General features: G+C 39.9%; 2 protein-coding genes across 2 annotated transcripts in view; one reads left to right on the top strand and one right to left on the bottom strand.

Annotated features, from left to right (window-relative positions):
• The window catches only part of Cstf2 (cleavage stimulation factor subunit 2), a 32,387-nt gene extending 29,524 nt beyond the window's left edge, over positions 1-2,863 (top strand). The window contains exon 14 of the mRNA XM_027432882.2: positions 18-2,863. The gene's annotated coding sequence lies outside the window, so the exon portion shown is untranslated. The remainder of the gene's footprint in view (positions 1-17) is intronic.
• Positions 2,440-27,726, bottom strand: Nox1 (NADPH oxidase 1). Its single transcript, XM_027432883.2, has 13 exons — positions 26,714-27,726; positions 22,935-23,030; positions 15,647-15,757; positions 15,366-15,450; positions 14,895-15,046; positions 14,625-14,806; positions 14,406-14,538; positions 10,746-10,838; positions 9,109-9,344; positions 8,546-8,708; positions 7,111-7,257; positions 6,713-6,837; positions 2,440-3,344 (listed from the first exon to the last, which is right to left on the bottom strand). The coding sequence occupies exons 1-13, from the start codon at positions 26,756-26,758 to the stop codon at positions 3,218-3,220; spliced, it is 1,695 nt and encodes a 564-aa protein (XP_027288684.1). The 5' UTR covers positions 26,759-27,726; the 3' UTR covers positions 2,440-3,217.
• Between the last annotated feature and the right edge of the window lie 255 nt (positions 27,727-27,981).

The following is a 27,981-nucleotide window of genomic DNA, read 5'->3' as shown; positions in this document are numbered from 1 at the left end:
CAAACTTTTCCCTACAGGTTCTCAAAAATACCTGGCAACAAATCTGGAAATACAATTCCATAACATCATTGAAATGTTGAAAATTGGTGACTTCTGCATCCTAACCCTTGATGTCTCAAATTGGTGCCAGGTGGAGAACTCGTATCACCATTTCTCCAAATGAAAGCAGTTCATTCGGTTGTCTTAGTTTGTATATTTTCTGTGATCTTAAACTTTGAACACATTTTTAACATACTGCAAATTGATATACATAACCCTTTTGCTTTTAAGAAGCTAAACACCAATGTAAAAGCTTAAGATATATTTTCTACCCTTAGCAGCCTTGTCCTTTAATCTTATATTGCCATAGCTCTATTCTTTCTTTAGCATAAATGTTTACTCTTCTTAATGATACTTGAGTATTTCTTGGAAGAAATGTTTTCAGGAGCTTTGTTTTTTGTTGAGTTTGCATTCAGCAAGATAATACGTTTTGCCCTTTGAAAACTTTCTAGAGTCTTTGAGTTTTCTGGGAGAAAAAGCAAGTGTTTAAAACTGTCAAATGGCCAGAAGGCCAACAAGCAAAGAATATATCACAGTAATGTTTGGTTTAAGAAAATCCAGTTATCAAAATGTGCTGTTTGGTCAGTAACAGGTCTGAACATACATGGTTCAGAGTTAAGACAAGGATTGTTTTGGCACTGTTATGAGTGTGTGTGTCAATAACCTGAGAGACTGTTGTAAAGCTCTTCTGTCTAGGTAGCCAACTTTACAAGTTTACAAAGTCACTAGTTTTCCACATGTTCAAATTTAATAAGGAAAATAAAGTGAACTAAATATATTTTACCCGTTTTTCAGAAAATTGCAAAGCTTTCAGCTCTTTGCTTTAAATTCATTCCAAGAACGTAAAACAGAAAACCCTAAAACTTTACATTTTCAAGTCTTTTAAGAGGACCAAGCATATAGCACAGGAAAGTAGATTGTCTGTTACGGTTGCCTGCTTTTTTCCAAGTACTACCTACTTGGAAGGTAATTAGTGCCATTGGCCTGTGCTAGCCTGAAAGTCACCTTGCCCTTTGTTCTCCACATAGTGGCATTAATGAAGAACATTGTTTCTTTCTAGCAGGTCAGACTGAAGACATCTGAAGAGTTGCCTTATAACTAGTAAAGTTTACTAGAACTAATTTTAAGCTTATTTATATTCTCAGAGCCCTACCCTCTGTGTTAGGATTATGGGCAGGTGAATTAAAATCATTGCTTAGACATACAAAGCATAATAATATTGCTTACATGTCAAACAAAGGAATGCCAAGATAGTAAAATTGGGGGATTTTTTCTCTATATTACAGTGAAAATTTGCTGTATATGTCATACTGTAACCAATCAAGAAAAGTGCAAAACAGCAAGTGTAGCACCTGCACTACAACACTTCCACAGTATAGGGCGAGGGGCTTGAGGATTTAAATAAAGGCAAGACAGCAGGTCTTTCTTGCAGGGAGAGAATGCCCTTCATTCCAACAAGAGTGGGGGCTTATTTACCAGTCAGTAGGCGTGGTGGAAAACTACCCAGATCACAAGTTCAGGTTCCCAGGCCCATCAGGCAATCCTGAATGGGCGAATAACAGGATAACAGGAACTTGCACTCAGGCCTTCAAGGAAGGAAGAAAACAGGATGTACTTGCTAGGTAAGCTAGTCACAAGCTTGTCAGCAGACCCCTATGGGGGAAGGGCCCAACAAGCAAGCACTCTGCCTAGTCTTTTTATCCCAAGTTTAACTAGGATGTTAATTATGCATGCAGTTCATTGTTTTCATTACCTTCTGTGCCTCCTGCATAAATAATAAGTCAATGATGTGATGATTTTAGCAGCTGGCATGACTTATAAAAAAAGTGCCAGTATAGACACAGAGATCATAAGGAAAGTATTTCTAGTTAGGAACTTAGGTTTTACACAACCAATTCCCAATCAAGATTACTGAGGCTGAAGTTATTTGGTAAGCAGTTGTCTGATAAAAACTATATCCTGGAAATCCTGTGTGAATTTCCCAAAGGCTCATTAAACTTAATGTTGTTTAGCAGACACTCAGGTGAATAAATTGACAAGAGCAGTGGCATCCCAATTCATCCCCATGGAAGCACTCATCAGCGTTATGTCTATTATGGTCAGACTAGTGACTGAAAAATGGTCCTGCTAATCCTTCAAGCTATAGGTCCTTAGATAATTGGAAAGGTAAATTTGTTCACTCTTAATCAAGAAAATAGGTGGTCTAGATTCAATCTGCTAAATTCATTGAGTTCAGCAGTCTGAGCACAATATGGAGTTTTCTCCCTCTGAAGAATCTGGGGCTTCTGTTTTGTGACTGTAACTAACATCCCGGAGCCAGTGTGGTTATTGTCCTGGTTGATAGGAAAAAGAATGACATTTAAGTGAGTGATCCCTCAGTAAGAAAGACCTGGAGAATAGTCAAAATTATAAATTCTTTATTGTCTTTTTATACCAGACATTCATAAACAAACCCCTTTAACAAAAATAGTAGAGAACTTGGTGTTGAATTCATTTATTCCATGATGTAGGCCAGGTGTTCCCAGTTATTTCAAACAATACAAAATGACATATAGTTGGCTTCTAATTATAATGTAAATTTGATTACAGTTAATATACGTCAGATGGAAAGCCTAGAGAAATTAAGCAGAATTGTTCAATAAGCAAAGATGAAAACCTTTCATTTTTTGACAAAACAAAGTGTAAACTGTTGGTCACACTGGATAAGATTGTGTTTAACAATGTACCTAGTGAGTATGATATGGGAGTGCGAATCATGGTAATTTTATGTTTATTATTTATGATTATTGTTTTGTCCTGGATTCAATAAATATTTTAAAAGTCACCCTGCTTAGAAATCTTTTGTGAGGGGCAAATGGGAGGGGAGATTAGGAACAAAGTTCAGGAATCCAGCAAGACACCAGAGGTTAAATTGAACAAGCGTCAACTATCAAAGCTCAGCTGAAGTCAGGCTTCCTAGGATTTACAATCATCCCCACAAAAACCAGTTGGTGTGCTTTGCAACTAGTGTGACTTGAGCAGCTCTTGGGTTGGCAAAGCTCAAGTATGATGAAGATGAATGCAAACTTGTAAAAGTGGGGAATGAAGTCCTTGTGAGGCACAGTATTACCTAGTAGCCGACCTGCAAGTTGGTAAAGTGAAAAAGGAAAGTACAGGCTACTGCACTGCTTTCTGCATTTCAGAAAGTTTCTTTGTTGAAGTAGAATTGAACCTTCCTAGGATCCAGACTTGAGTATCGCTGACAGCATTTGCGCAGGCTCTTCGCCAAAGTCCTAGGGCCACACAAGAAAACCCCCACTGCAGCCCTGGAAGAATAGAGCAATAGTAATTATCTGGATGCAAAGACAGCTGAAGATAGTGAAAATGGAGAACAGCCTCTGCTACTCCCAACATCGTCAAACAAAAATTCTGTTGCCTCACAGACAAAACTACCTTGCGTAACTGGGTCCATCATTCTGTCCTTTGCTGGAGTTCATACGGCCCTATCACTCTGAGGAGCTACTGGCAGTAATGGATGCTGAGGAAAAGAGGCTGCATTTTCACCATTTTCTTCAGTCCTGTAGCCACTGGTATCTTGCCAATGCTGGAAGCAGCCCTAATTAAGCTCACTAGGTCACCAAAAAGGGAGGGAAAAGCCCATGAAAGTGGAAGAGGGATAAGTTACAGAAATCAGCAGGAGTGGGAGGAGCACAAGAAAAAGAGTCATAGGAGGTAAATGTGATCAAAATCCAAGTGGCCAGCCCTGAAATCAGACACATTAAAGTAACAGTAAACTGACTGAACAGGCAGTGTTTATATATTTAGGGGGAAGAGGCCATGAATTTGAGAGAGCAAGGGGATACATGGAGTTGAGGAAATGGTGTAATTATATTAAAATATATACAAGTATGAAAAATATAATGAAACCCATTGTATATAATCAATATGTTCTGATTATATACTTAAATTCAGTTGTTGAATTCCTACTTTCTTCTTAACCTTTTTTGTTTCCAAGTCTTAAATATGCCCTCAGCCATCCCCCATTTTATTGAGAACCATAGACACAAGAGGTGTAGTACAATACTGTTGTTAAATGTTAGGCTTTGGGCAGGGACAAGATAAAAAGACCGGAAATTAAGGGGAAATGGGCAGGGGGAGAGGACCTTCCCCTGACATCTAGTTTGCTAAAATGGACCTACAGAGATAGTGCAAGGTTTTCTAAAGACACGTCAAGCAAGAATGCTAAAATGATGAACTGTGCTTACTCTGGGCTAGAGTGTTTTGTCATCTTGTGTTTTCCCATATAAGCTTGCCTATCTCATACCTCACAAAGGCACCTGACAACATTGTCACAAAAGAACAACACTTAAGAAACCTGGTTTGTATTCAATTTTCAAACTTGCCCTGAATTTTGAGCCTTGTTTAATCATTAAACCATGTAAATTATATCCTTTGGGGAATGCAAACCCAAGGATAGGATTATACATAGTCATTGCACAGGTACATAGATGGAACTTTCTTAAGAAGCCTGCATCCATGTCTTGGGGTTGTATACTGACTGTCCTTGTCATATATGATTCTCATTTAAATACTTAAACTCACTGACTTGTTTCACTTTGGTTGGTCTTTAAATTGTTTTCTGCCAAATAATCAAGGATTTGGCTTTTCCTGAATGGAGGTCCCAAAGGGGAAAGGGTTGGCTATCTCAGCTCCTTTAGGCAGAGCCAGTCTGCCTGGCCGGTTCTGACACCCTAACTATGTCACTATAAACACATTGTTTAACCTCTTTCCCTTTTGAGAATTGGAATACAAGCAGCATCTACCTTACAGGGTTGTTCTGAGGATTAAAAACATAAAATAAATGGAAAACTACCTGCCCCACAGCAAGTGCATAAGAATTAACTACTATATAAACTATCTTTTGTGAACTTATCCCCACCCAAAATGTTACTGTGCCTTTGAAGGTGGTATTCTGCCAGAGCCAAACTTTCTAATTATGCTGTGGATTTCAACTTCTCCCACCTCTCCTCTTTTTTTCTTATTCTTTTTGGTTTTTCGAGACAGGGTTTCTCTGTGTAGCTTTGTAGATCAGGCTGGCCTCGAATGTACAGAGATTCGCTTGCCTCTGCCTTCTGCCTCCCGAGTGCTGGGATTAAAGGAATATGCCACCACCGCCTGGCTTCTCCTCTTTTTACGTATAATTATGGTATAATACATGTACTATAAATATAAACTGCACCCTTTGAACAATTAGTGCTTTTTAGTATAACCACAAAGTTATGCGGCAACCATCACTAATTCCATCCCCCTTGTCTACATTAGAACTTACTGGTTTTCCTCCCAGCCATACCACCCTACCCTACACAATCAATGATCTACTTTCTCTACATACAGGCTCATACCATAAATGACCTTTGCTTTCTAGTAGTGTTCATTAAAAAACAACAACAACAACAACAAAAAACTACTGTGTATGTGGGGGGCATGTGCTTGTACATGTGCCTGCAGAATCCCAAAGAGGGTATCAGATTCCCTGGAGCTGGAGTTAAGGAAGTTGTGAACCACTTTTTGTGGGTGATGGGAACTGAACTCAGGTCCTCTGGAAGAAGAGCAAACACTCTTCACCACCGAGGCATATCTCTAACCCCCTCTGGTTTCTCTTACTCAGCATAGTGTCTTCGAAATTAATCCAGGGTATTGCAAGTGTCAGCGCTTCTTTCCTCTTTATAGATGACTAAAATTCCATTCTCCACATACAACACATCTGGTGACAGGAAGTTGGGTTGTTTTCACTTTGGGCTATTGTGACTAAGGCTGCTATGCACATGCACGTGCAAATTTTTTGTGTGTAGTCACATCATTTCTCTTGTGTATATAGCAAGGAGTGGGGTTTCTGAGTCCTATGGGTCTATGTCTAACAATTTGAAGAACTGTTGAAGAGTTTCCTCAAGGTTTTGCAATCTCACATTCCTATAATCAATATTAGTAAGAGTCCTAATTCTCCAGTTGCTTGCCAACACTTATTGTTCATTTTTGCTGTGGCCGTTTTATTCCTCTGTCATGCCTACTGGATGTTGCCCTGTCTCTAAAATACACTCAGTTCATCCTTATACTGACCACTTCTTGAACCTGCCATTCCAACACTTGTGGCCATGCTGCTGTAATATTTCATTTGGCTTCTGGGACAACCACTTCTCTTCATCTTGAGCCTTTATTCCTGATTTATTTCTCCCCACATCCTGAAGGTAGTCCTTTAAAATGTTCTTTCTCAGAGGGCAATGTGGAGAGAAAGCAGAATGGGGGACAGCTCCAGAAAGAAAAAAAAGTAACCCAGGGGCATTTGGTTGTGGTTACTAAAAGCCCAGATGAAATTCCTCAGTCTGAAAGTTTTCTATTAAATTTATTTATTTAATGTGTGTGTGTGTGTGTGTGTGTGTGTGTGTGTGTGTGTGTGTGTGTGTGTGTAGGTCAGTCAGAGCTCAACAAGTGGGCAGAGTGCCATGGTTCAAGTGTGGAGGTCAAAGGACAACATGGCAGAGTTTGTTTTCTCCTACCATGTGGGGTTTCAAGGATTGAACTTGGATCATCAGTCTTGGTGCTCAGTACATTTAAAGTCTAACTCTATAGACTCAATTAAAGTACATCATTTACTATGACCATATTCACCTACCCCTTCACCTTCTTGAGTACTTACTTGGGGTGAGCAGCAGCTATTCTGGAAAATTCATTGTCCCACATTGGTCTCCCAAAGGAGGTTTTTTGTTTCAGACCTGTCAGGATGTCGGTGGTTTTGTCAAAGTTTAATGCTGCATGACCAGCCTGGAACCAGAGAAATATAAAATTAGAAAAACCAAGGTTGACAGCTGCCTCTTCCTTCAGCCACTTTGAAACCTTTGATGTGAGGATGAGGATGAGGCAGGTAAGAAATGTTAAGGAATCCTTATTTTGGTTCTCATGCACTATATTTTGTCTTAACATTTGATTTTAGAATCAGTTTTTTATTTGAATTCACAATGCTGTTATCCCAGCCAGTGAGAAAAAGACAGTTGTCTTAACATTTGATATTGGAATCAGTGTTTTATTTGAACTCACAATGTTGTTATCCCAGCCAGTGAGAAAAAGACGGTAGTTTAGGAAATCCATTTTGCCTAATTCCTCCATCTCTTGTTCAAGGGAATTCAATAAGGTGTTGAACCAGGCAAAAGCACCTGTCTCTCTGCAGATCCAGTAGAAATAAATCTGAAATCAGCAAAACAGTCCATATCCTTATAAAATATCCTTCACAATGTACACTGTGATGACGTGTGTGTGTGTGTGTGTGTGTGTGTGTGTGTGTGTGTGTGTGTGTAAAACATACATAGATAGCATACATGTATACACATAGACATATCTATATTCATTGACCAAGTCTAAGGGTAATGAATCACATTTATAGAGTGGAAGAGTAAGTTTGAATGTCTGGAGTCCTGACTAGTTTCTATTACAGAAGAAACCTTCAAAGGTCATCTTTGTTACAAAGGAATCATTATATTAAACAAAATAAGGCACACTCGGAAAGCCGGATATTGTAAGTTTTGTCTCATATGAGCAGCATGAAAACAGAATGAGGACTTTTTGAGGAAAGGGGGAGTACTAACAGGAGAGGGGCTCAAGAAGGTGAAGGGGTGGGTGAATATGGTCATAGTAAATGATGTACTTTAATAGAAATGACATTGTGAACTAATACTATGTATATTGAATTTAAACTTTAAAAATGAAAATAAAAAGTTCAAGTAAATAAGAGTAAAACTACAAATTAAAAAGAATCCCATGTTCATATGATCACTACTGTAGAAGCCAGAACACTGACAAAAAGAAGCAATCGCTCATGGGTATTTTTGAGGGGGGACTTGTTTTATTTTTAGCATGAAATATGAGTTTTTTTTTTAAATCTTTTAATCATAGGCCTTAAAAAGCATTCTGTCCAAAGCCGGGTGGTGGTGATGCAAGCCTTTAATATCAGCAGTCAGGGGGCAAAGGCAGGCAGATCTCTGAGTTTGAGGCCAGCCTGGTCTACAGGAGAGTTCCAGGACAGCCAAGACTACAGAGAGAAACTCTTGTCTCAAAAACAAAACAAACAAAAAAAATCTGTCCAGATTATAAAAGGCTGTTTTTAAGACGAGTTAATAGGAACAACCTCCAGCAAGCAAGTTTGAAGGATTAGAACGCTATAGAGCTGAGAAAGAACCCGCCGGACAGAGAGTCTTTCCCCATTACAGCCTCTGAACTGAGAAGATACGGACGTACTGGACTGCAGCAGACTGTGCATCCCCTTCTCTGTGGTGCATAGACGAGGCTGGATCAACTGCCTAGGCAACCCCTGCTAGCGCCCTCTAGAAGCCACTTCTGCCCTTCTCAGCTATGACTCATTCCTCTCTCCAGAGATGTTCTCCTGCCCCTCTTATTAAGGGGTAAGTAAGACCTCAGGCTATGATGGCCTTAACCAGTCGGGGCCAGAGCAGGGAGGAAATGACATGTGGGAATGTACCTTTTGTGTTTTGAGCTTGTTGTCTGCACGCTGGAATTTGTACCAGATAGATTTCAAGATGGAAGCAAAGGGAGTGACCCCAATCCCTGCCCCAACCAGTACAGCCACTTCATACTGGAAAACATCCTCACTGACTGTGCCAAAGGGACCGTCCACCTCAATCCTACCAAATGAGAGAAGACAACAGATGCATGAAGTGTCATCTCTGTCCTTAGCATCTCAATCATGCTTCCAAAAAACTACTGCTTCCCCAGTCGCTAACTGCCCACTTTTTTGTTGTTTTTTTGTTTTTGTCATTTTTTTTTTTGAGATAGGATTTCTCTGTGTAGCCCTGGCTGTCCTGGAACTCACTCTGTAGACCAGGCTGGCCTCGAACTCACAGAGATCTGCCTGCCTCTGCCTCCCAAGTGCTGGGATTAAAGGCGTGTGCCATCACCACCCAGTGTGCCCACTTATTTTAATCAGATGCCCTCTTACTCAACTTGCGATTTAAAAAGGCTTTTTTTTTTCTTTTTGGTTAATCTACATCCTGTTGTGAGTTTCTGAAGGTCTCAAGGACCTACCTGGGCATCGGTGAGTGCTGTTGTTCAAATGCCCTTATGAGATTTTCTGTCCAGTCCCCTGCTGCTCGGATATGAATTGAGAAAAACTCTTCCTCTGGAGCAGAGGTCAGAGTGAAGGGATGCCACTCCAGGAAGGAAATTGAGGGACAATTTACAAATATATACTGTCCCACTTCCATGCTAAAGCCACGCTTTCGCATCTGCAGTTCCAACACTTTAGACGGGTGTATGACAACCTGTGAACGAAGCACACAGATCGTTAGAGGCAAACTGCAAACATAACAAGTGCAGACACTTAAGTAAACGAGTCAAGCCTGAGTGCTTCTGACTTGTAAAGTATGAGGTCAAGTCCCCTCTAAGGGAGAGCAGCCACTGCTTAGCTCCAGACAATGGTTGCAATGTGGAACTGAGATTCTGTGCTGTCAGGGCTTCTGATACTTGAAGAGAAAGACAGCAATGGCCTTAATATTATTATATTTTAGTTCTCAAACAAAATAATGGATTTCACTATGAAATATATATACCACTGTGATATGTGTGTGTATACATACATGCATACATACATACATAGCATTGGACCTTGCTCGTGTTTGCTCCATGCTTCCCACCAGTCATCATTCTGCTTTCATGTCACAATCTCTTCATCCCCCACATAGTTCTCTTTGCTTTCATACTCTCTATATGTTTATATTTAACTCATATTTAAATTTATATTCCAAATATGGGAAAAAACTTGTCATTTCTTTACATTTCAGGCTTATTTCACTTAACATGATAATCTCTGATTCCGTCTATTTTTCTGGAAATGCCTTAATTTCATTCTTCTTTATAACTTAATAAAATCCCATTGCGTTTTTTATCTATTACTTTTATTTATTCATGTGCTTGCTTGTCTGTGTATGCCCCACAGGCATGCAATGCTCATAGAGGCCAGAAGAGGGCATCAGATCCAGGAATTCCAGGAAGTTGTGACCCTCAATGTGAGAGCTGGGAACAGAACAGCAACTGCTCTTAACCACTCAGTCATCTCCCCAGTCCCCAAGAAATGTCCTTTTTAAGGAGTTCCTTAAAAACATCCGGTTCCTTAAGATGTTGCTAACCAGTTTTTGTTGTTGTTGTTGTTGTTGTTTTTTCAGAGACAGGATTTTTTGTGGCTTTGGAGGCTGTCCGGAAACTTGCTCTTGTGGTCTCGAACTCACAGAGATCAGCCTGCCTCTGCCTCCTAAATGCTGGGATTAAAGGTGTGCGCTACCACCACCCGGCACTAACCAGTTCTTTAGTTTAGATCACAAGAACAATTCCAGGGCCTTGAGTGTAGTAAAAAAAAGTACTCCACCACTGAGCCAAACCCTTAGTCCCAGTTCACCCTTTAAATAATCACCATGTAGACAAAACAAAATACATGTGTGGGAAATCTCTGGCTCATACCCCTGTTTGTACCCTCCAATGTGGACCCATGCTAGTGGTACCAGCCAAAGCCCTACTCCCAAAGTTTTGTTCAGCACTGGGGAAACTAATCATGTTCCCTCCTCCAAAATCATTTTTATGCCTTCGGGATGAACATCACGACAATTTAGTTTGCACTCAGGTAGAACAGAGCTTTTTATCACTGCAATGGAAAGTGTATATTTCTTTACCTTAGTAATCACAACCTTCTGCTGGGAGCGATAAAAGCGAAGCATCCTTTCAAAGATATATAGAGTGATTGGTGCAAGGATCCACTTCCAAGACTGCAGAAAGCAAGGTAAATAATGAAATTACCCTTACATCTCTCGTTTAGGACTTATTCATGTAGCAGTTCATTTCTTCATTTAACGCATGTGTATCAAATTCTCTACTGCGTAGCATTATAAAGTCACTGATTTCAGCAAAGTTTAGAATGGAAACGAACACAAAACATTTTGTTTGCCAGTCTGTCATTAATAAAATAGCTCATCCCCTGAAATTTGCAGATCATATTAGGAAGCAAATGCAAATGGCAAAAAATAAGGCATAAGGGTGCATGTGTATGTGTGTGTTTTAAATTACATTTCAAATTTTAATATGTGAAAATCTAAGAAAATGTGTCCATTATGAAAAAACAAATGCACAATAGAAGTAAATGATTAAATACAAAACTAGCAAAAAAAAGGAGGGGTAGGGTATATGACTGATGCTATAACAATGTACCACAAACCACCAAAAGGAAGCAGACTTTTAAAAACACAGTATCACTATAGTCTGTCAAGTTGGAAGTCAACTTTAGCAGTAATGTTCATAATTAACTGGGATTTGGAACAATTCACATGTTCAAATATGTAGCTAATGGAGGTTGACAGCACTTTCCTAGAGGACAATTTGACAGCACATTTCAACAGTGTCATAGCATTCCCTCTCTTTGATCCTGGAATTTACTTCTAGAAAATAAGGATTGAAAAAAAAATACTGAGGGTGAGCATAAAGCCCATGGCAACTATATCGAACAAAACATTTACTAAAAAATGACCAAAATGGCACATACAGATATTTTAAAAACACTTTTTAAAAGGAATATTTGAGAATAGAGGAAAAACTCCATAACATAGATAGGATTACCTCCGGTTGTAGAAATATATGAATTTTTAATTCACTTCTATTTTTATATTTTTTGACAATCTTTAATAAATGTAAAAAATAAATGTGTGTTATTTTTCTAATTTTTAAACGGTGAATGTGTTAATAATATCTTTTTATAGCCAGGTGTGGTGGTGGTTTACATCTTTAATTCCAGCACTCAGGCCAGCCTGGTCTACAGAGTGAGTTCCAGGACAGCCAGAGCTATTACACAGAGAAACTCTGTCTTGAAAAACAGAGTATCTTTTTGTAAATGTTTGTGGAAGAAACAAAGCAATACATTTGGGCAGCAAAACTGGTATCCTCACTCAGGCTATTTCATGGCCAATCAAAGTAACTTCTGAATTTAAGTACACTTGAAAATAGGCCAATCTAATGTGTCTCCCGTACTATAGGGAGAAAATAACACAGATGAGCAATATCCTCACCTGGATCCCATAAAGAGTAGGGCATCTAACAGCGTAAGAGCAATGGTGGGCCCACCACTGGCTTGTCATCTGACCATTTCATATGTGCATCAAAGGACTGAAAAGGTAGAGAACCACCAACTGTCTCAGAGGCTTCAACTCAGTTAAGTCCCCACGGTTGCTAGGATTCACTCTAATTCCATCCATTTGTCCATCCACCCATTAGTCTGTCTAGGTCTGATCCTGCACTTGACCTCCACAGCCCCTGTGGTCCTGCACTTTGCTCCTGCAGATAGATGCAATGCTGAAGCTCTGCTCAGTTATGATGCTATCAGTTGAGCTATCTTCAACAGCTCTCCCACAGGATTTATTAGCTGACTCCCACAGAGATTCTCTTTACAGCAATATCGTCAGCCTTTGCCTCTACTTCCAGTAAAGTCACCTTGAAATTCTTGAACTCCACTGTGGCCTCTCTACTTCTTTGTAGCCATTTTATAACTACATAGATAGATGGTAGATGATTTTTTAAAGATACTTTTAAATTACTTGATATATTAGGAAGGACCCAAAAGGCTTGTAACAAAATGCATTGACCAGGTTGTGAAGAAATACTGCTGTGCACCACTGGTAAGAATACACACATTTCTAAGTACTTGTAGACGGTGATTGGGCAGTATTTGCCAGACTTGAAAATTCTAATTCCGGGAGTTTATTCCATAAATGTACTTGTATATATGTTAAATTACATGTATTAGACTGTTAATTACATCATTACTTGATAGAACCAAATATCAGAAACAAGTGGCCAGTAGTAGTACTAATTCATACAGGAAGATGTTCAGTGATGATAAAGAGAAAGAGACATCTGCTAGGGATGTCTACGGGACCTCCTGTAGTAGATCAGTACTTATCCCTAGCATAGGAATGGACTTTGGGAGCCCATTCCACATAGAGGGATGCTCCCTGAGCCAAGATACACGGGCGTGGGCCTAGGCCCTATCCCAAAGGATACAATGGACACTGATGACACCCTATGGAAGGCCTCACCATCCACGGTGAGCAGAAAGGATATGTGATAGGTAGGGTTTTACCTGGGAAGGGGTGGTAGGGGAGGACAGGAGGGAGAAGGGAACTGGGATTGTTATGTAAAACAACCCTGTTTCTAATTCAAATAAAAAAAAATCTGAAAAAGAAAAAATATAAAAAAGAATTTATTAAATAGCAATAAATTCATAAGCTACTGCAGGTTGTAATTTGTGGAGTAGTCCTGATTTCCCTTGATACCAGGCTATTGGCAAACACCGGTTCATATAGTCCCATCTTCGTTATTAATATTAATTCTTAGATAGCTAGAATATTACATATCATATAGTCTATGCATATTATATAAAGATTTAACCATTCTCAGAGTACTTTGAGGCATCATAAGTTTTCTTCTAGTTCCATTGATTCCTCAATGTAGGAAGCTAAGGTAAACTGTATCTATGATAATTACCACAGGATATACATTTAATTCCCTGAGTTTATTGATTGATTGATTGATTGATTGATTGATTTTACTTTTGTTTTGTTTTATTTTTTGGTTTTGGTTTTTTGAGATAGGGTTTCTCTGTGACTTTGGAGGCTGTCCTGGAACTAGCTCTTGTAGACCAGGCTGGTCTCGAACTCACAGGGATCCGCCTGCCTCTGCCTCCCGAGTGCTGGGATTAAAGGCGTGTCCCACCAATGCCTGGTACTTTTGGTTTTTGAGGCAGGGTTTTTCTGTATACCTTTGGAGCCTGTCCTGGAACTCACTTTGTAGACCAGGCTGGCCTTGTACTCACAGAGATCTGCCTGCCTCTGTCTCCCAAGTGCTAGGATCAAAGACATGCACCACCACCGCCAGGCTATTTATGTATATTTTTATTTACTTATAAAACTTAGACTTAAATGAAAGCTTCATTAATTAGTGATGGTGACTTCACATCATCTAATAGAATCTTTTTGTTCAAAAATGGAGATGAAAGAAGTGCTACCTCAGAGACATCTCAAGCAGCAACACTGGACGAAGTAAATATTATCAATAACTTTACTTCTATAGGGAGGGCACACAGCATGGAGCAACTACTAATTGCGCCATGCTGTAGCAATTTCTTTTTTTTCTTCAAGAGTCCCTATGATTGCCTGTTGCAGATGACTTTTGTGGAAAATTTTAGATCTCTTTCATGGGAAGGAACCAACAGTGAGCCAATAATAATGACAATAATAACAAAGGCAACAGTAAAATAGGAGTCAGTCCTTCTCCTATGGCATTCTTACCTCAGGGGGGTGCCCCACAAAATGAGGGCGTGTACAACTCCACTCATGCTTATCCCACTCAAGAAAAGAACTTGAACAATTGTAGGGATGACTTTCACCCATGCTCTCCTCTGTCTGACCCCGGACAATCCCACTGAAACACAAAAGTAGGACAGCTCGTGATAATGAATGATCCAAGATCAGGGGCTGGGACTTGAGAATGGGATCTGAAGACCTTACCCCAGGCCGTGCGTCCCTAAGCAGATGATATAGACAATAAAAAGGTGATGTGTGTACCAGAAGAGCTCAAAATAATTCCTGCGGATAAACTCCATAGCTGAAGTTACCATGAGAACCAAGGCTATTGTGGCAATCACTCCAGTAAGGCCAGCAACACTGGTAAATGTTGCATACAACACCGTCTGTGAAAGGAGAAATGTCAGCCTGACACAAAATCCGCCAAGAATGCCATGACCTCCCTGGTCATGCTTTCCCATCGAAACACCTCACCGTATTTGGAGACTGGATGGGATTTAGCCAAGAATCCCCTTCTTTCTCGTGATGAGATAGGCTGGAGAGAACAGAGGCAAGAGATCCATCCATGGCCTGCTGGCTTCTACTGTAGCGTTCAAAGTTAAATAGGTGTGCAATGACATGGATAGCTAAGTGGAAAGATGGGTGGTATCAGGAACATTATGGCAACCATATCCCACTAAACTAAGCAATCTCCACCCATAGTGCCTAGCAGAATGCAGAGTCCACAGTATATACCCAACACAAAAAGGCCCAAGACTTCCCCCCACCACCACCCATTCAGTTCCCAAAGGAACAGATTATATACTCCGTGGATATGGGTCTAAAAACTGTCTCATAAAGAGTTCCAGGTGCTCATTAAATATTTTTTAATGTTTATATGCACAAGTGAATTACACTGCACCTGAATTGCCTGTTGTTCATGGTTGCATGCTGTGCCCGAGCTACCTGTGAATACGCAGATCATATATGCCACCAGCTTATGGAAGATGAGGTTGTGATCCAATGGCTTTCTCAGTGTGCGGTTGCAAAACTACAAATGCAAAGTCATCCTGGTCAGGTATCACCAGCCAGTTTTATGAAATTTCACTAGTTCCCACCAACATGCCTGCCTTAGCCACCGCATGCCAGTACCCAACCATCATCATCCACCAAAGGAGACCTCTGGGTTCCATTCCAGGGACTCTTTGTTTAATGTGAAAGCTGGACTAAGCACAGCCAGAACTCACTGAGCAGGTGCCCCTCAGGAAGGACAGCAGATTGCGACACACAGGAATCAGGATCATCATGTTGTTAAAATTCAAGCAGAAAGCAGAGGCTCGGGCAAAGGCCAAGGTGGTCTGGAACACAGGAGAAAAGAGAGACTGCTACTTTATCTCAGCATCCAGCAGGTGAGGACTGTTCCAGTCCACTTTTCTAGGATGAGCAAATGGACATTGGGGCAGCTACCTGCCTCTCTCAGTCACCCTCTCTCAGTAACCAGTATACCAGGCCAATATCTCTGCCAAAGAGAGAAAATGAACTGAACTTACTTATTGCAATTGAGAAATTCCCATGACAGTGGTTTGGAAATGATAGGTGATATGTTTACTAATGTGAACAAGATCATGGTTCAGTAATTGCACATTAGCGTACACAGTCTATGGAAGCAGTGTTTGCAGTGGATACTTTTATTTCATGCATTGAATTATAATTTTATTGTTTGCCCTTTATAAAATAGCCTTGGAGATCATACATGCTTTTATATATTTTTAATTAAAGCTTATATTTAAAGATGATTATGGATGATGACTATTTTATTCTCTTTTTTACATTTTCTAATGTTGAAATTTTAAGAAAGCAATACTTGCTTAGAAAATAAAAATTTAACCTGTCATCTTTAAAATGGAACCCTTAGAGCAATATTATTAAATATAGCTAGAGATACAGGGAGAATCTTTCTTTGTGTTTGGTGCTAGGCATGGGACACAGGGCCTTTTGCATGCTAGGTAAGCACTGTTCCCTGAGAAGGTGTAATGTCTAAGTGCAAAACTTCAGGATGATGTCCTTGATTAACCAGGGAACATAAAGCAAGAATAGTAAAAGGTATAAGCTGCTCATGGCAGCTAAACTCAGCCTCTCAACTCTATACAACTGATCTCCAAGTTTCTTTATGATTTGTGAACTGCTATCTATGAATTATGACAATCTTATAGTAGTAATTGGGTGGGGGAACAGCCAGGCGATTTTTCAATTGCAATTCAGCTAATTGTTGAGACTTACCTGTGTACCTGTAAACAACTAAAAAGACAAGTATGGATGAGAATTCACAATTTCTTAGTCTTTTAAAATAATTATTAAGGCATACCTCTCATGCTCATGGATAGGGAAAATCAATATTGTTAAAATGGTCTACAGATTCAATGCAATTCCCCTCACAGTTCCAATGACATTCTTTACAGAACTAGAAAAAACAATCTAAAATTCATATGGAAGTTCAAAAAGACTCCGAATAGACTAAGAAATCCTTAGCAGAAAGAATAATGCCATAGGTATCACAAAACCTGATCTCAAATTATACTACAGAACCATAACAACAAAATGACATGGTACCATTACAAAAACACATATAAAGGGATGGGGAGATAGTGAAGAGCAGGTAAGAACATTGTTATGTTAGCATGAGGCTCGACTTCTAACCCTTAGCACCCATGTTGAGAGCCAGACATGACAACACTTGTAACTACAATGTTTGAGGAGTGTGGGTGGAGACGGGAGGATCACTGGGGCTTCCTGGCCACCAGCCTAGCTCAAGGTTCAGTGAGAGACCCTCTCTCAAAGTAATAATGTGGAGAGTGATAGAGCAGAAGACCTGACAGCTCCTGGCTTTTGAAGAGAAGTACTCATACCTATACACACAGATGGATGCACACCACACACAAAAAGTAAATAATTTTACAAAACTGCTATATATAGTCTGATGTAATAGAAAAGAGGACCCAGAAATAAACCTAATCCCACCTAATATTTGACAACAGTATCAAAAACACACATTGGGGAAAAGCCAGCAAAATGGTGCTGGAAAACCTGGATACATATCTGCTGAAGGAAGAAACTAAATACATATAACTTACTCTGTACAGAAATAATTGGAAATGAATTAGAGACCTGAATTTAAGGCCTCAAACTCTGACTGTGGAAAAGACATAGGAAGATACTTCAAGATATAAACATGGGCTTTCTGCAAAAGATTTAAACAACCCAGGCCATAAACCCAACAATTGAAAAGTGGAATTAGACGAAATTAAAAGGTTTCTCAGGGACTAGTGAAATAGCTCAGCTGGTAAAGGTGCTTGCCGTCAATCTACGTTCAATTCCCAGGATACTCCAGGTGGAGAGAAATGACTTGTAACATGCACATGTCTCTCTGTGTGTATCTATCTATGTCTCTGTGTGTGCATGCCCCGAAAATAGAAACAGGACCATGGGAGGAGAGGAAGAGATCTTAAGGAGGTGGAGGAAGGAAAAAATGAGAGAGCAATGGATTACACGTGACATGAAAGCAGAAGAGAAAACATTTCAAAAGAGGGAACCAGCAAGAGGAGACTGGGGAAGGCTCTGCAGGAGGACGATGAATAAGAACAAAGATTGGCATATGTATGAAAATGTCATAATGGAAATTCTTTACTTCTTTATATGGTAAATTGAAAACGGAAGGAAGGGAGGGAGGGAGGAAGAAATGTAGTCAACCATTAAAAACAAAACAAAAAAGAAACCTTTTTCTGTACAATCTAAACTCAGAACAGTGTGACCTTAATGAAGCAAGCTGGGTCAAGATTGCCTAGTGCTCATGCTGGCTTTCGACACAGGCAGCACAGTAAACAAGAGCTGTCCTACTGCTTTCCACTTCAGACTCTTCATATGGCCCATGGTTTCTCCCTCTGCTGAGTCACACTCTGGCTGTTTTTGGTAGAGACAGCCTGTTCCATTACAGATGAAATTTTCTCTGCTCACGACAAAGATCTTACATTTATCTCCACACTGGCTCCCACAGTGTTCTTATTTGAGTCACTGAGGATTCTTGAAACTAAAATTGGCAAGTAAATTGAAAATATAGGACTATAATTTCACATCTCCACATTCTGTGGCAGTTATCCATCCAAGATAAATTCTTTTTAGAAACAAACAAAAAACCAACTTTCATTTTGACCTATTGCAGAACGTGGAAGTATCCCAATGTATATTAATTTCTCTATATCAACCAATGTTCTTGGTAGTCAGAAAGGCCTCATTTACTGTGGGTTTAAACTCCTCCCTCTGCTCCTTATTTGCAACAATCCATTAATTGAGCAGTTCTCTGTATTTTTCCAAAGAAAGCATGAATTTTAAAGTTACCCTATGTAAAGATTCAGTCAGTTATGGCCCATCAGTATAAAGGGTCTGATACTCTCTTCGAACATGAAAAGCAGTGGTGTAGGCATTGTAGACATTTTAAAAGCCAGCTTTTAAAACTGAAGTTTGATGATTTCAAAGTTTTCTTTTCTACAACTATATTGTATGTTGATCATACTCCCACCCATACCCTCCTACCCTTCTTTCTCTCATCCCTCCCCTGCTTTTTAATCCTCTTTGCCCCCGGCCACCAGTTTTACTTCTACTTTCCTGTCATATACACAGGTATGGTTTTATTTCTCCACAAAAAAGTTGAGAGCCGCCAATGAAAGAAACCCCCATGCTTGCCTTCCCGGGGGCTGATTTGATTCTCTTAATATAGGTATCTTCAGCCACATCCATTTTCCTGCCAATCACCTAGTTCTGTTTCTTCTTTATGGTTGAAGAAAGAAAGCCATTTGTTGTGTGTACACTGCATACACTGCATTTTGTTTGTCTCTCCCTCTGCTAACAGGCTCCAAACTGTTTATGCCTGTTAGATGGAGCCTCTCCATTTCCAGCATCTGCCTGTTTGGATAATGTAAACAGAGCGAATTTCATGCTCGAGGTCCTTGAATGCAGTTGGGAAGAGATGCTTATGATTGTAAGCTGGGATGAGCTGGCTCCACTACACTCACAGAAAAAGACACCCAAGACATATTTAGTGTAGGAAGTGATTTCCATCCAGTATCTGTAGTGTGATCCCTTTTTGACTGAATTGAAAAACATGTGAGTCCCACTATATTTGTAGACATATATTAAAAAAAGAACAACTTTCGCTACATTAAAATTAAAAAGGAAATGAACACTATTGCCTATATTGGAACAGAAACAAAATGTGTGTCTGATGCATTTGTGAACACATCAGTGTGACTGTTTAATACATGCAGCAATCTATTAGCAGTGGTGATCTCTGGGGAGTGGGAAAAAGGGGGTTTTCACATGTTCCTGGCACACTTTGATCTCACTGAATGCAGCATTATTTATAATTCATTTTTACTGCTTTTTCTTTGATTGATAATGGAGTTTTTCAGGGGCTGACTCAGTGGTTAAGAGCACTGGCTGCTCTTCCAGAGGTCTTGAGTTCAATTCCCCCAAACCACATGGTGACTCACAACCATCTGTAATGAGATCCGATGCCCTCTTCTGCCCTGCAGGGTTACATGCGGAGCACTCATACACTAAATACAAATGAATATAATTTTAAAAATAGATTTTTTTCTCACATAATATATTCTGATTTAAGTTTCCCCTATCCTTATTTCACCCAGTTCTTCACACCTTCTTTCCCTTCTAGACCCACCTCCTTTCTGTATCTCATTAGAAAATAAGCAGGCTTCTAAGTGAATATAATATAGTACAGAATAGAATATAGGGAAGAAAAACCAAAAACTACACAATGGAATAGGACAAAACAAACAAGGAAAAGAACCCAGGAAAAAGCACAAGAAGCAGAGAGTGAGAGACCTTGGAACACTTGATCCTAAGTGGGACATCTCCATCAAATCCCTCCCATCAGGGCTCAGGGAACTCTGCAAAAGAGGAAGCAGAGAGAATGTAAGAGCCAGAGGGGATGGAGGACACCAAGGAAACAAGGCTTTCTAAACACAATAGGATGAATGTGCATACAAACTTACTGAGACATGCAAAAGGCTTACAGGGGTCTGTACCAGAGAGGGTCCTAGAGCTGAAAGGAGTAGTTGACACAAACTTCCATCCCTAACCCAGAAACTATCTCTAATTGATAACAACTTACAAATGAAAATTGTTTTCCCCAAGGGGTTCTCTATGCCTATAATTCATTTTTAAATAAGGCTTTAAAAATCGAAACAGCCACAGGATATCAGTATGATTCATTTCTCTGCAACTGACAATTTGGTCATGAAATAAACAAGTTCTTAATAACTAGTCATACTTATTGCATCAATCTATTAATATAAAGCTATTTTAAGACATATTAACACTTCCTTTGGAGTTTGACTTACTAAAAGAGGACAGAGAATGAACTTTTAAAATAGAAAACAGCAGGTGAAATAAGCAATGAACAGAACATTCAAATTCACTGTGATCTCAACATGTGTCCTTTGATTATAATGAAAGTTTTTTTTTTTTTAAAGGAAAGCTGCCTTTAAATGTGAACATTGAGTGAGTCTTTGTGGAACACTATAGAAATAAAGCTCTGTCAAGTTGAAAGTGGTTTAACAAATCCCCTATCTCCTCCTCCATGATACAGAGAAGTGTAAAGCAAATTTCCTGTCCTAACCAGGTAGGGCGCACGTGCACCACTCTGGGAAGCAACTGCCTCAGCTCCAGGTTTCTACCTGGCCACCTCCAAAGCCATGTACTCAGTTAACTCCCACCCCCATTTCTGTACTTGACCTGCCACCCTTCCAGCCTTCTCATTTCTGTTCTTACCCTGAGATAACCCAGCTTTTCAGTAGGCCTTGAGTTCTGCAGCAGTGTACAGCTTCCCTTGTAACCTCCAAAACCCCAGGGTATTCCTCTTCTTCCCTTGGGGGGCATTAAACCACTGTTGCACAAAAATAAATGACCCACAGACTGATATTGGGGTTAAAGCTTCAAGCTGAAGATCATAAAAGCAAAGTAGCTGCCTACTAGCTCTCAGCACCACCTCAGGCGGATCCTGCTGCTTCTCCTCAGAGTGGCTGGAGAATCCCGAGACTGAATGTCTTCCTATCCTCAATGTGGCTGAAGAATGAATCTTCCTAATACTGACTACTGTAGACCCTGATCCTATCTTTTATACCCCTCTAGTGCTGGGATTAAAGGCGTGTGATCCCAGGCGCTGAGATCATCTTTGTGTGAGCTGTTTCTCTTTAGGACTGGATCAATCTTGTGTAGCTATGGGTGGCCTTGGACTCACAGAGATCCGTCTACCTCTTAATCCTGAGTCCTAGGATTAAAGGTGTGTACCACCACCTCCTAGCTTCTGGTTGTTGGGATTACAGGTGTGTATCACTGCTGCCTGATCTCTATGGTTGTGGCTGACTTTGCCTTCTGAATCCTCAGGCAAGCTTTAGTAAGTCATAAATAATATATCACCACAAACCACAGCAGTGGTTTTGAAGTTTTCCTTTAATTTTTAGTGTGTGTGTGTGTGTGTGTGTGTGTGTGTGTGTGTGTGTGTTATCAGAGGACAACTTGCAGGAGTCAGTTCTTTCCCTCTACCATGTGAGTTCCAGGTATCAAACTCAGGTAATCCGGCTTAGTGGCAATTGCCTTTATTTGCAAACCCATCTTGCAAGCCCCAATCAAGATTTCCTTTTTAATTTTTCTATTTTATTTTTATTTGTTTTTATTTATTCCTTATCATTTTTCAGAACAATATTTTGCAGTGCTGGGGATTGAATCATGGCCTTGGGCATATCAAACAAATGTCATTTATATTTATACTCAGAAAGCTCTTCAAATCATACTCAGGAGGCCACATGGCAGATGAAGGGTGCTCTGGTCAAAGCGGAAGCAGAGAAAGGGATTCTGTCTAGTTAGCCTTCTGCTCCCTGTGGCAACATGTGAGCTTCAGAAAACCAGTGGTGAGTCACTCACTGCCTAATAGTTTTCATGACTTCCTTATTGGGCCTGAGGAGTGTGCCCACTGTCAGATATAGCAAATAAAAATACTCCATGTTTATTTAAGTTAGAATTTCACATGAAGTCAGGTATGGTGTTACACACCTTGAATCTCAGCCTTCTGGAGGCCAAGAGGCAGATAAGACCCTGTCTCAAAAAAAGTCTATGAAAATGAATATTTTTGTATACTCATGTATAATTAGAATATATATACATATATATAATTACTCATCATTTATCTGAAATTCAAATTTGAATGAGCATCTGCATTTTCCCCTGGTAAATCTAGTCCCTGGAAGAAATCAAAGAACTGGATCAGAAAAGGGGCAGAAATGGAATATTTTAACAAACACCATCAACAACAAAAGAAGAAAGTAGCCAGACCTGGTGGCTGGTTTGGGAGGCTGAGGCATGAGGATTGCAAGAGCGAGGCATTTTCAAAAATACATTTTCAAAAAGAAAACAAAAATAAAAACCCAACATAGAAATTCTGCACATCACAAGCACAGTACTCACCCCAAGAATTTCTCTTGTGTAATAGTACTTGTCAGACTTCTCATAATTCAGGAAGGCATACACAAACAGAAAAATGTTCAACCCCAACCAAGAGACCTAGAAGAAAAAAACATAAGCAAGGCATACAGAGGAATTGGCAAAGATGGACACAAGGGTTAGGAAATAATATGGACATCTTGAGCATTTTGTGTTCATTTTTTCCCTTTTAAAATTAATCTAGTATCAAACCTGTTTTCATAGTGGACAATCTGAGACATGCATTAGATGCTAATGAGCAGCACCAGCAACCTGGGGCCCATGTCCCACATCTGGCTCATCATCAGATTTTCTTGTCCTCAAAAGTCAGAGTGTTTGCATTTTTGTTTTCACTTTAAATAGCTAAAAACATTGAAAGAATAACATAAAACTATGTCATAAAACTATGACATAAAAACTATATATGAAACCCAAATGTCATTGACTATAAATAAAGTGGGATTGGGATGTCTACTCTTTTCCATATTGTTTATGGATATTTTCGTGATGCTATGGTGAAGTTGGTTGAGTAGCTGGAGCAGAGAACAAATAGCTTGCAAAAGCGTAAAATGTGTATCTAGCTTTCTTCGGAAACAATTGCCAGTTCCTGGACTGGCTGGAGCTTTCAAACTATCGCCCTTAAAAGATGGCAGTAAGTGAACATGAAAATTTCTGAAGAAACAAAGAATAAATTTAGCATCTTTTAAACAATGCCCACTGGAAAAAGACTAAACCATTCCCAGATGGGTCTGCCTCTTTAATTATACCCTGACATATATTTTCCTGCTTTTGTGAGACGTTTTTGCAAACTAATGCATTGTTTTGGACTTGTGTGAGCTGTAAGGACTGTGTGAGCCTGTCCAAACTTCTGCACATCATCTAAGAGGATAATTTGTATTGCCATGTAAACATTAAAGTAACAGGAATGCAATGGAGATGAACTAACTGAACTCTAGCCCAAGTTTGGAGGTGCTAGTCTGCTGAGCAGATCTTTGTAGCACTCGGATGCCTTTTGATACACTTCTGACCCCAAATTACTAAGAATCATTTCAGCCCACTAGTAAAGGGTCTTAGCCTGGGGCATGGCCTATTCATAGTCCCTAGATATAGATCACTCACAGACTAGAAGCAGTATAGTAAAGTGGCTCTAAGTGTAGCATTGCAATCAAACATCAGAGGCTCAAACTCTAGTGCCACCATCTCGTAGTAGCTCTGTAATCTTAGACATGTGATTTAAATTCTTGGAGCAATTCTTTCACCTATAAAATGAGGTGTCTGTCTCACAGCAGTGTTGTGTGGCTTGCAAGAACTAATGCAGGTGAAGTGAGTGATACAATATTTGCTGTGTAGTAAAGCTCCATAAATGCTAACTACAGGTTGAAGTTCCATCATTACCAAACTATCTTGACCACTCCTAATTTCTTTCTTTGTTTCTCGCTCTCCCTTCCTCCCTTCCTTATTTCCTCCCTTCTTTCCTTCTTCTGTCTTTTGTCCTCCCTCAATCTCTCCTGTTTTATCTCCTGTTCTTTTGTGTGTGTGTGTGAGATGGAGTCTCATTGCAGTTGGTTTGACCCAAGCTAGTCTTGAACTCCTAGGCTTAGATGTTCCTTCACTTCAGCCTCCCAAGTAGCAGGAACAACAGGCACCACAGCCAGTCAATTCCCTCCTACCTCCTTTGCCCAGAATCCTTTTTCAGAATTGAATGTCTTTTAGAGACTTTTGATGCTAATTAAAAAAAAATAAAATTGAGAGCCATATTTGAAGAATAATTAAAGAATAAGAGACCATGAATCTGAGGAATGGGGATGTATGGGAGGATATGGAGGGAGGAGTGGGGAATGGTGTATAGTGTTTTAATATGAAATTGTCTAACAAATAAAATGGGAGGGAAATGAATTTGGTGAACAGGAAAAAAAATCTCATTTCAGGATTCAGAAATATTTCAGGATGTGAGATGGACACAGGAACACAAAACTCTGAATCAGCCCAGTGCTACCTGTAGGCAAAGTAAGTGAAACAACAGCGACATCTGGGAGTCAGGGGGTCACAGTTGCCACTGTGAGCGTAAAGCAAGTGAAGTAATTGCAAGACCTGGGAAGAAAGAGGACTGAAAATATTCCAAGTAATGTGTTCATTATTTCAGAATAGTACATAGGCATACATGCCAGAGATAGCAAGAAGTTGAGCCTGCCAGCAGGGCTGCCGAAGAAAGGGTGGGAACTAGAAGTCAAAGATTTAAATGTGATTCATCCCTGTAAGTGATGAATTTCCCTAGCCCCCCAAGTAAGGGGGGCTGTAGCAGCCTGTAGAGCAAACAGCCTTTATCTGAAGCTAATCATTTCACTTAATTAATCATCTGTTCCTCCACCAGCTAATCTATCACCACCCACACCACGTAGGACTTGAAGTCTGGAAAGAATAAATAATTTGGTCAAGGTCATCCAGTAGCAGAACTGAAGGTATTTGCCAGATTTCCCTTCTCCTAAGCTGGTGATCTCTCTGATACAGTGCAGAAGGAAAATTACAGTGCGCAGGATGGCAAGTATTGAAAACAGAATTCATGGCTAGCCTGATTAAAGCCCTTGGGTTTTCATTAACCATTAAATAAATTCCCTCCAAGGTCACTGCAAATTTGTCTCGGAAGCATCTGAAAAGTCTGACAGGGCTCAAGAAAAGCAATAGGAAAAAAAGGCAAGAGTCCCAGGAGAGAAATAAAATACCCGGAGAGTGAGGACGGACATGGGAGCCTCACACTTAGGCATGAATTACAAATGTAGGAAGAATGATGTAAGAAAAAGGGTCGTGTGTGTGTGTGTGTGTGTGTGTGTGTGTGTGTGTGTGTGTGTGTGTGTGGTGTGTGTGTTACAGAGTACACAAGCATGAATGGGTGTGTAGACATGTGTGTATGAGTGTGTGTGTGTGTGTGTGTGTGTGTGTGTGTGTGTGTGTGTGTGTGTGTAGAAAGGGATTACATATAGGTGGAATGGTGAAAAAGTTCTAGCCTGAATACCAGTGAACTGGGTTTGAGTCGTACTTTGCCAATTCACTGGGTGCAGTCTACATGAATTTCCTTCATAAAACTTGGGAGATTATTTTATATGTGCTCTGTGTAATGCAGTAGCTAGACATCGGCAAGTAGCTATGAAACACTTGAAGTGTGACTAATTCTGACTGAGATGTGCTGTGCATGTAAAATACACAATGTTCTTCCAAAACAATAGAAAGTATATTGATATTGTCTATATTAATTACATGCTTTAAGAATGCCCATGAATTACATTGCTCAAATCTCCGTTTCTTTTTATTCTTTTCAGCACAAGTATGAGATAATTTAGAAAGTCCTCAAGTGACTCATAATACATTTGTATTGAGCATTGCTGGGTCAAGATGATCTACAAGATCATTTTCATCTCAACCAGTCAATTATTTTATGAAATCTTAATGGCAGCAATATAAAGAAGAGAGAAATGAAGACTCCATGTCAACAGTTGGAAATAAGACAGAAGAGAAAAGAGAAAAAAAAAATGGAAACAAATTTCAACTGCGAGTCCTCATGGTTTGGAAACATGAACAACTGCAAATCATTTGGCTTTGTTCTTTTCTCTGGCCTAGAGTTGGCTTTTTCTAAATGATAACTGGCTTTGACAAGCCAAATAATTGCTATAGATGCGTTCTCTTTTGCATAACTTCACAAATATTAACAAACATGATGTCTTCTTCCTCTGCTAAAATTCCTAATGACTAGGAAATGAAATACCACTTACCAGAAATAAAACTGAAAGCCAGTGGTTAGCCAGCCAGTTTCCCATTGTCAAGTGGAGGTTTGGAGCCTCAATGGGAGCAATGTGGATTCTGGAGAGGTCCCTCTTGATAAAGACTTCCTTCTGTCCAGATCAAGGTCTAGGAGTCTGTAGGATGCCAAAATGCACACCTACTCACAGAGCTTCCCAAACTGAATCCTGCCTTCCTCTTCTAGACGGAACTGTTATCAGCTAAGGTAGACAAGCCCTGCCTATGACAACCACAGGGGTTTTCCCTGATGAGGTTTTTCGCCCTTTCAGGAAATAGCAGTCTTCTTATGTCAAAATAGTCTCTCTGATAATTTTAAACAAAGTGATTTCATAAAGCACCACTTTTCTTGATAAGACATTTGTTTAAATTTTTCATGTGAAACATAATTAGGCTGAGACTATACACAGATCAACCAAAGAGAAGCAGATGGGGAAGCGTGTGTTTTAAGGAAGTTTCTAGTTTGTTTCGAGACAGGTCTCATGTAGCCAAGTTGGCCTTAATCATACAGTACAGATGGGGATAACTTTGGACTCTGATCTTCTTTGCCTCCTGGGATTATAGGAGTGCACCCCCACACCTACTTTATGCAATTGGGGGTCAAGAACAGAACTTCTTCCACATTAGGCAAATGCTCTATCAAACTGAAATGCATTCCCAGTCCAAGGAAGCTCTTTGGAGCTGACCGGCCAGAAGCTATACCATGGCAGCAGTGGCCATCTAGACCACAGTTCGGCTAACTCAGAAATTTCAGTAGACCAGTTTTCCTGCAGGAAGATTCTAGACAGATGGGTATAATAACTGTGCTGAGGAGAACTTGACTGGCTGGGAGGACAAATAAGAAGATGAAACTGGTGCTTTATTTAAAACATATGGAGCTTTCAGAAGTAGGGAGGTGACTGCCCTCTAGTATGGTATGCTAGAGTTCAGTGTTGTGCTCTGGGTACCAAAACTGTTCCTTTCTAAAATACTGAGATATACACACTAGAGTACACAGAGTAGGTGTGTGTGTGTGTGTGCATGCATGCATGTGTGCATGTGTGTGTGTGTGTGTGTGTGTGTGTGTGTGTGTGTGTGTGTGTGTGTGTGTAAATTACAGAATAATCGTAAGGAATTAATACCTAAGTTCTGACTCCCTGGTTAAAAAACCCAGAACAATTTTACTGAGTATCTTAAAGCTCCAAGGGTGTTCCTCTTTAGTCATGTCTCTTTTCTCTCCTTCACCACATGCAACCCGAGATGT

The sequence above is a fragment of the Cricetulus griseus genome, chromosome X, assembly GCF_003668045.3.
Source record: "Cricetulus griseus strain 17A/GY chromosome X, alternate assembly CriGri-PICRH-1.0, whole genome shotgun sequence".
Classification (NCBI taxonomy): Eukaryota; Metazoa; Chordata; class Mammalia; order Rodentia; family Cricetidae; genus Cricetulus; species Cricetulus griseus.
This window is presented reverse-complemented; position numbering and strand designations above follow the sequence as displayed.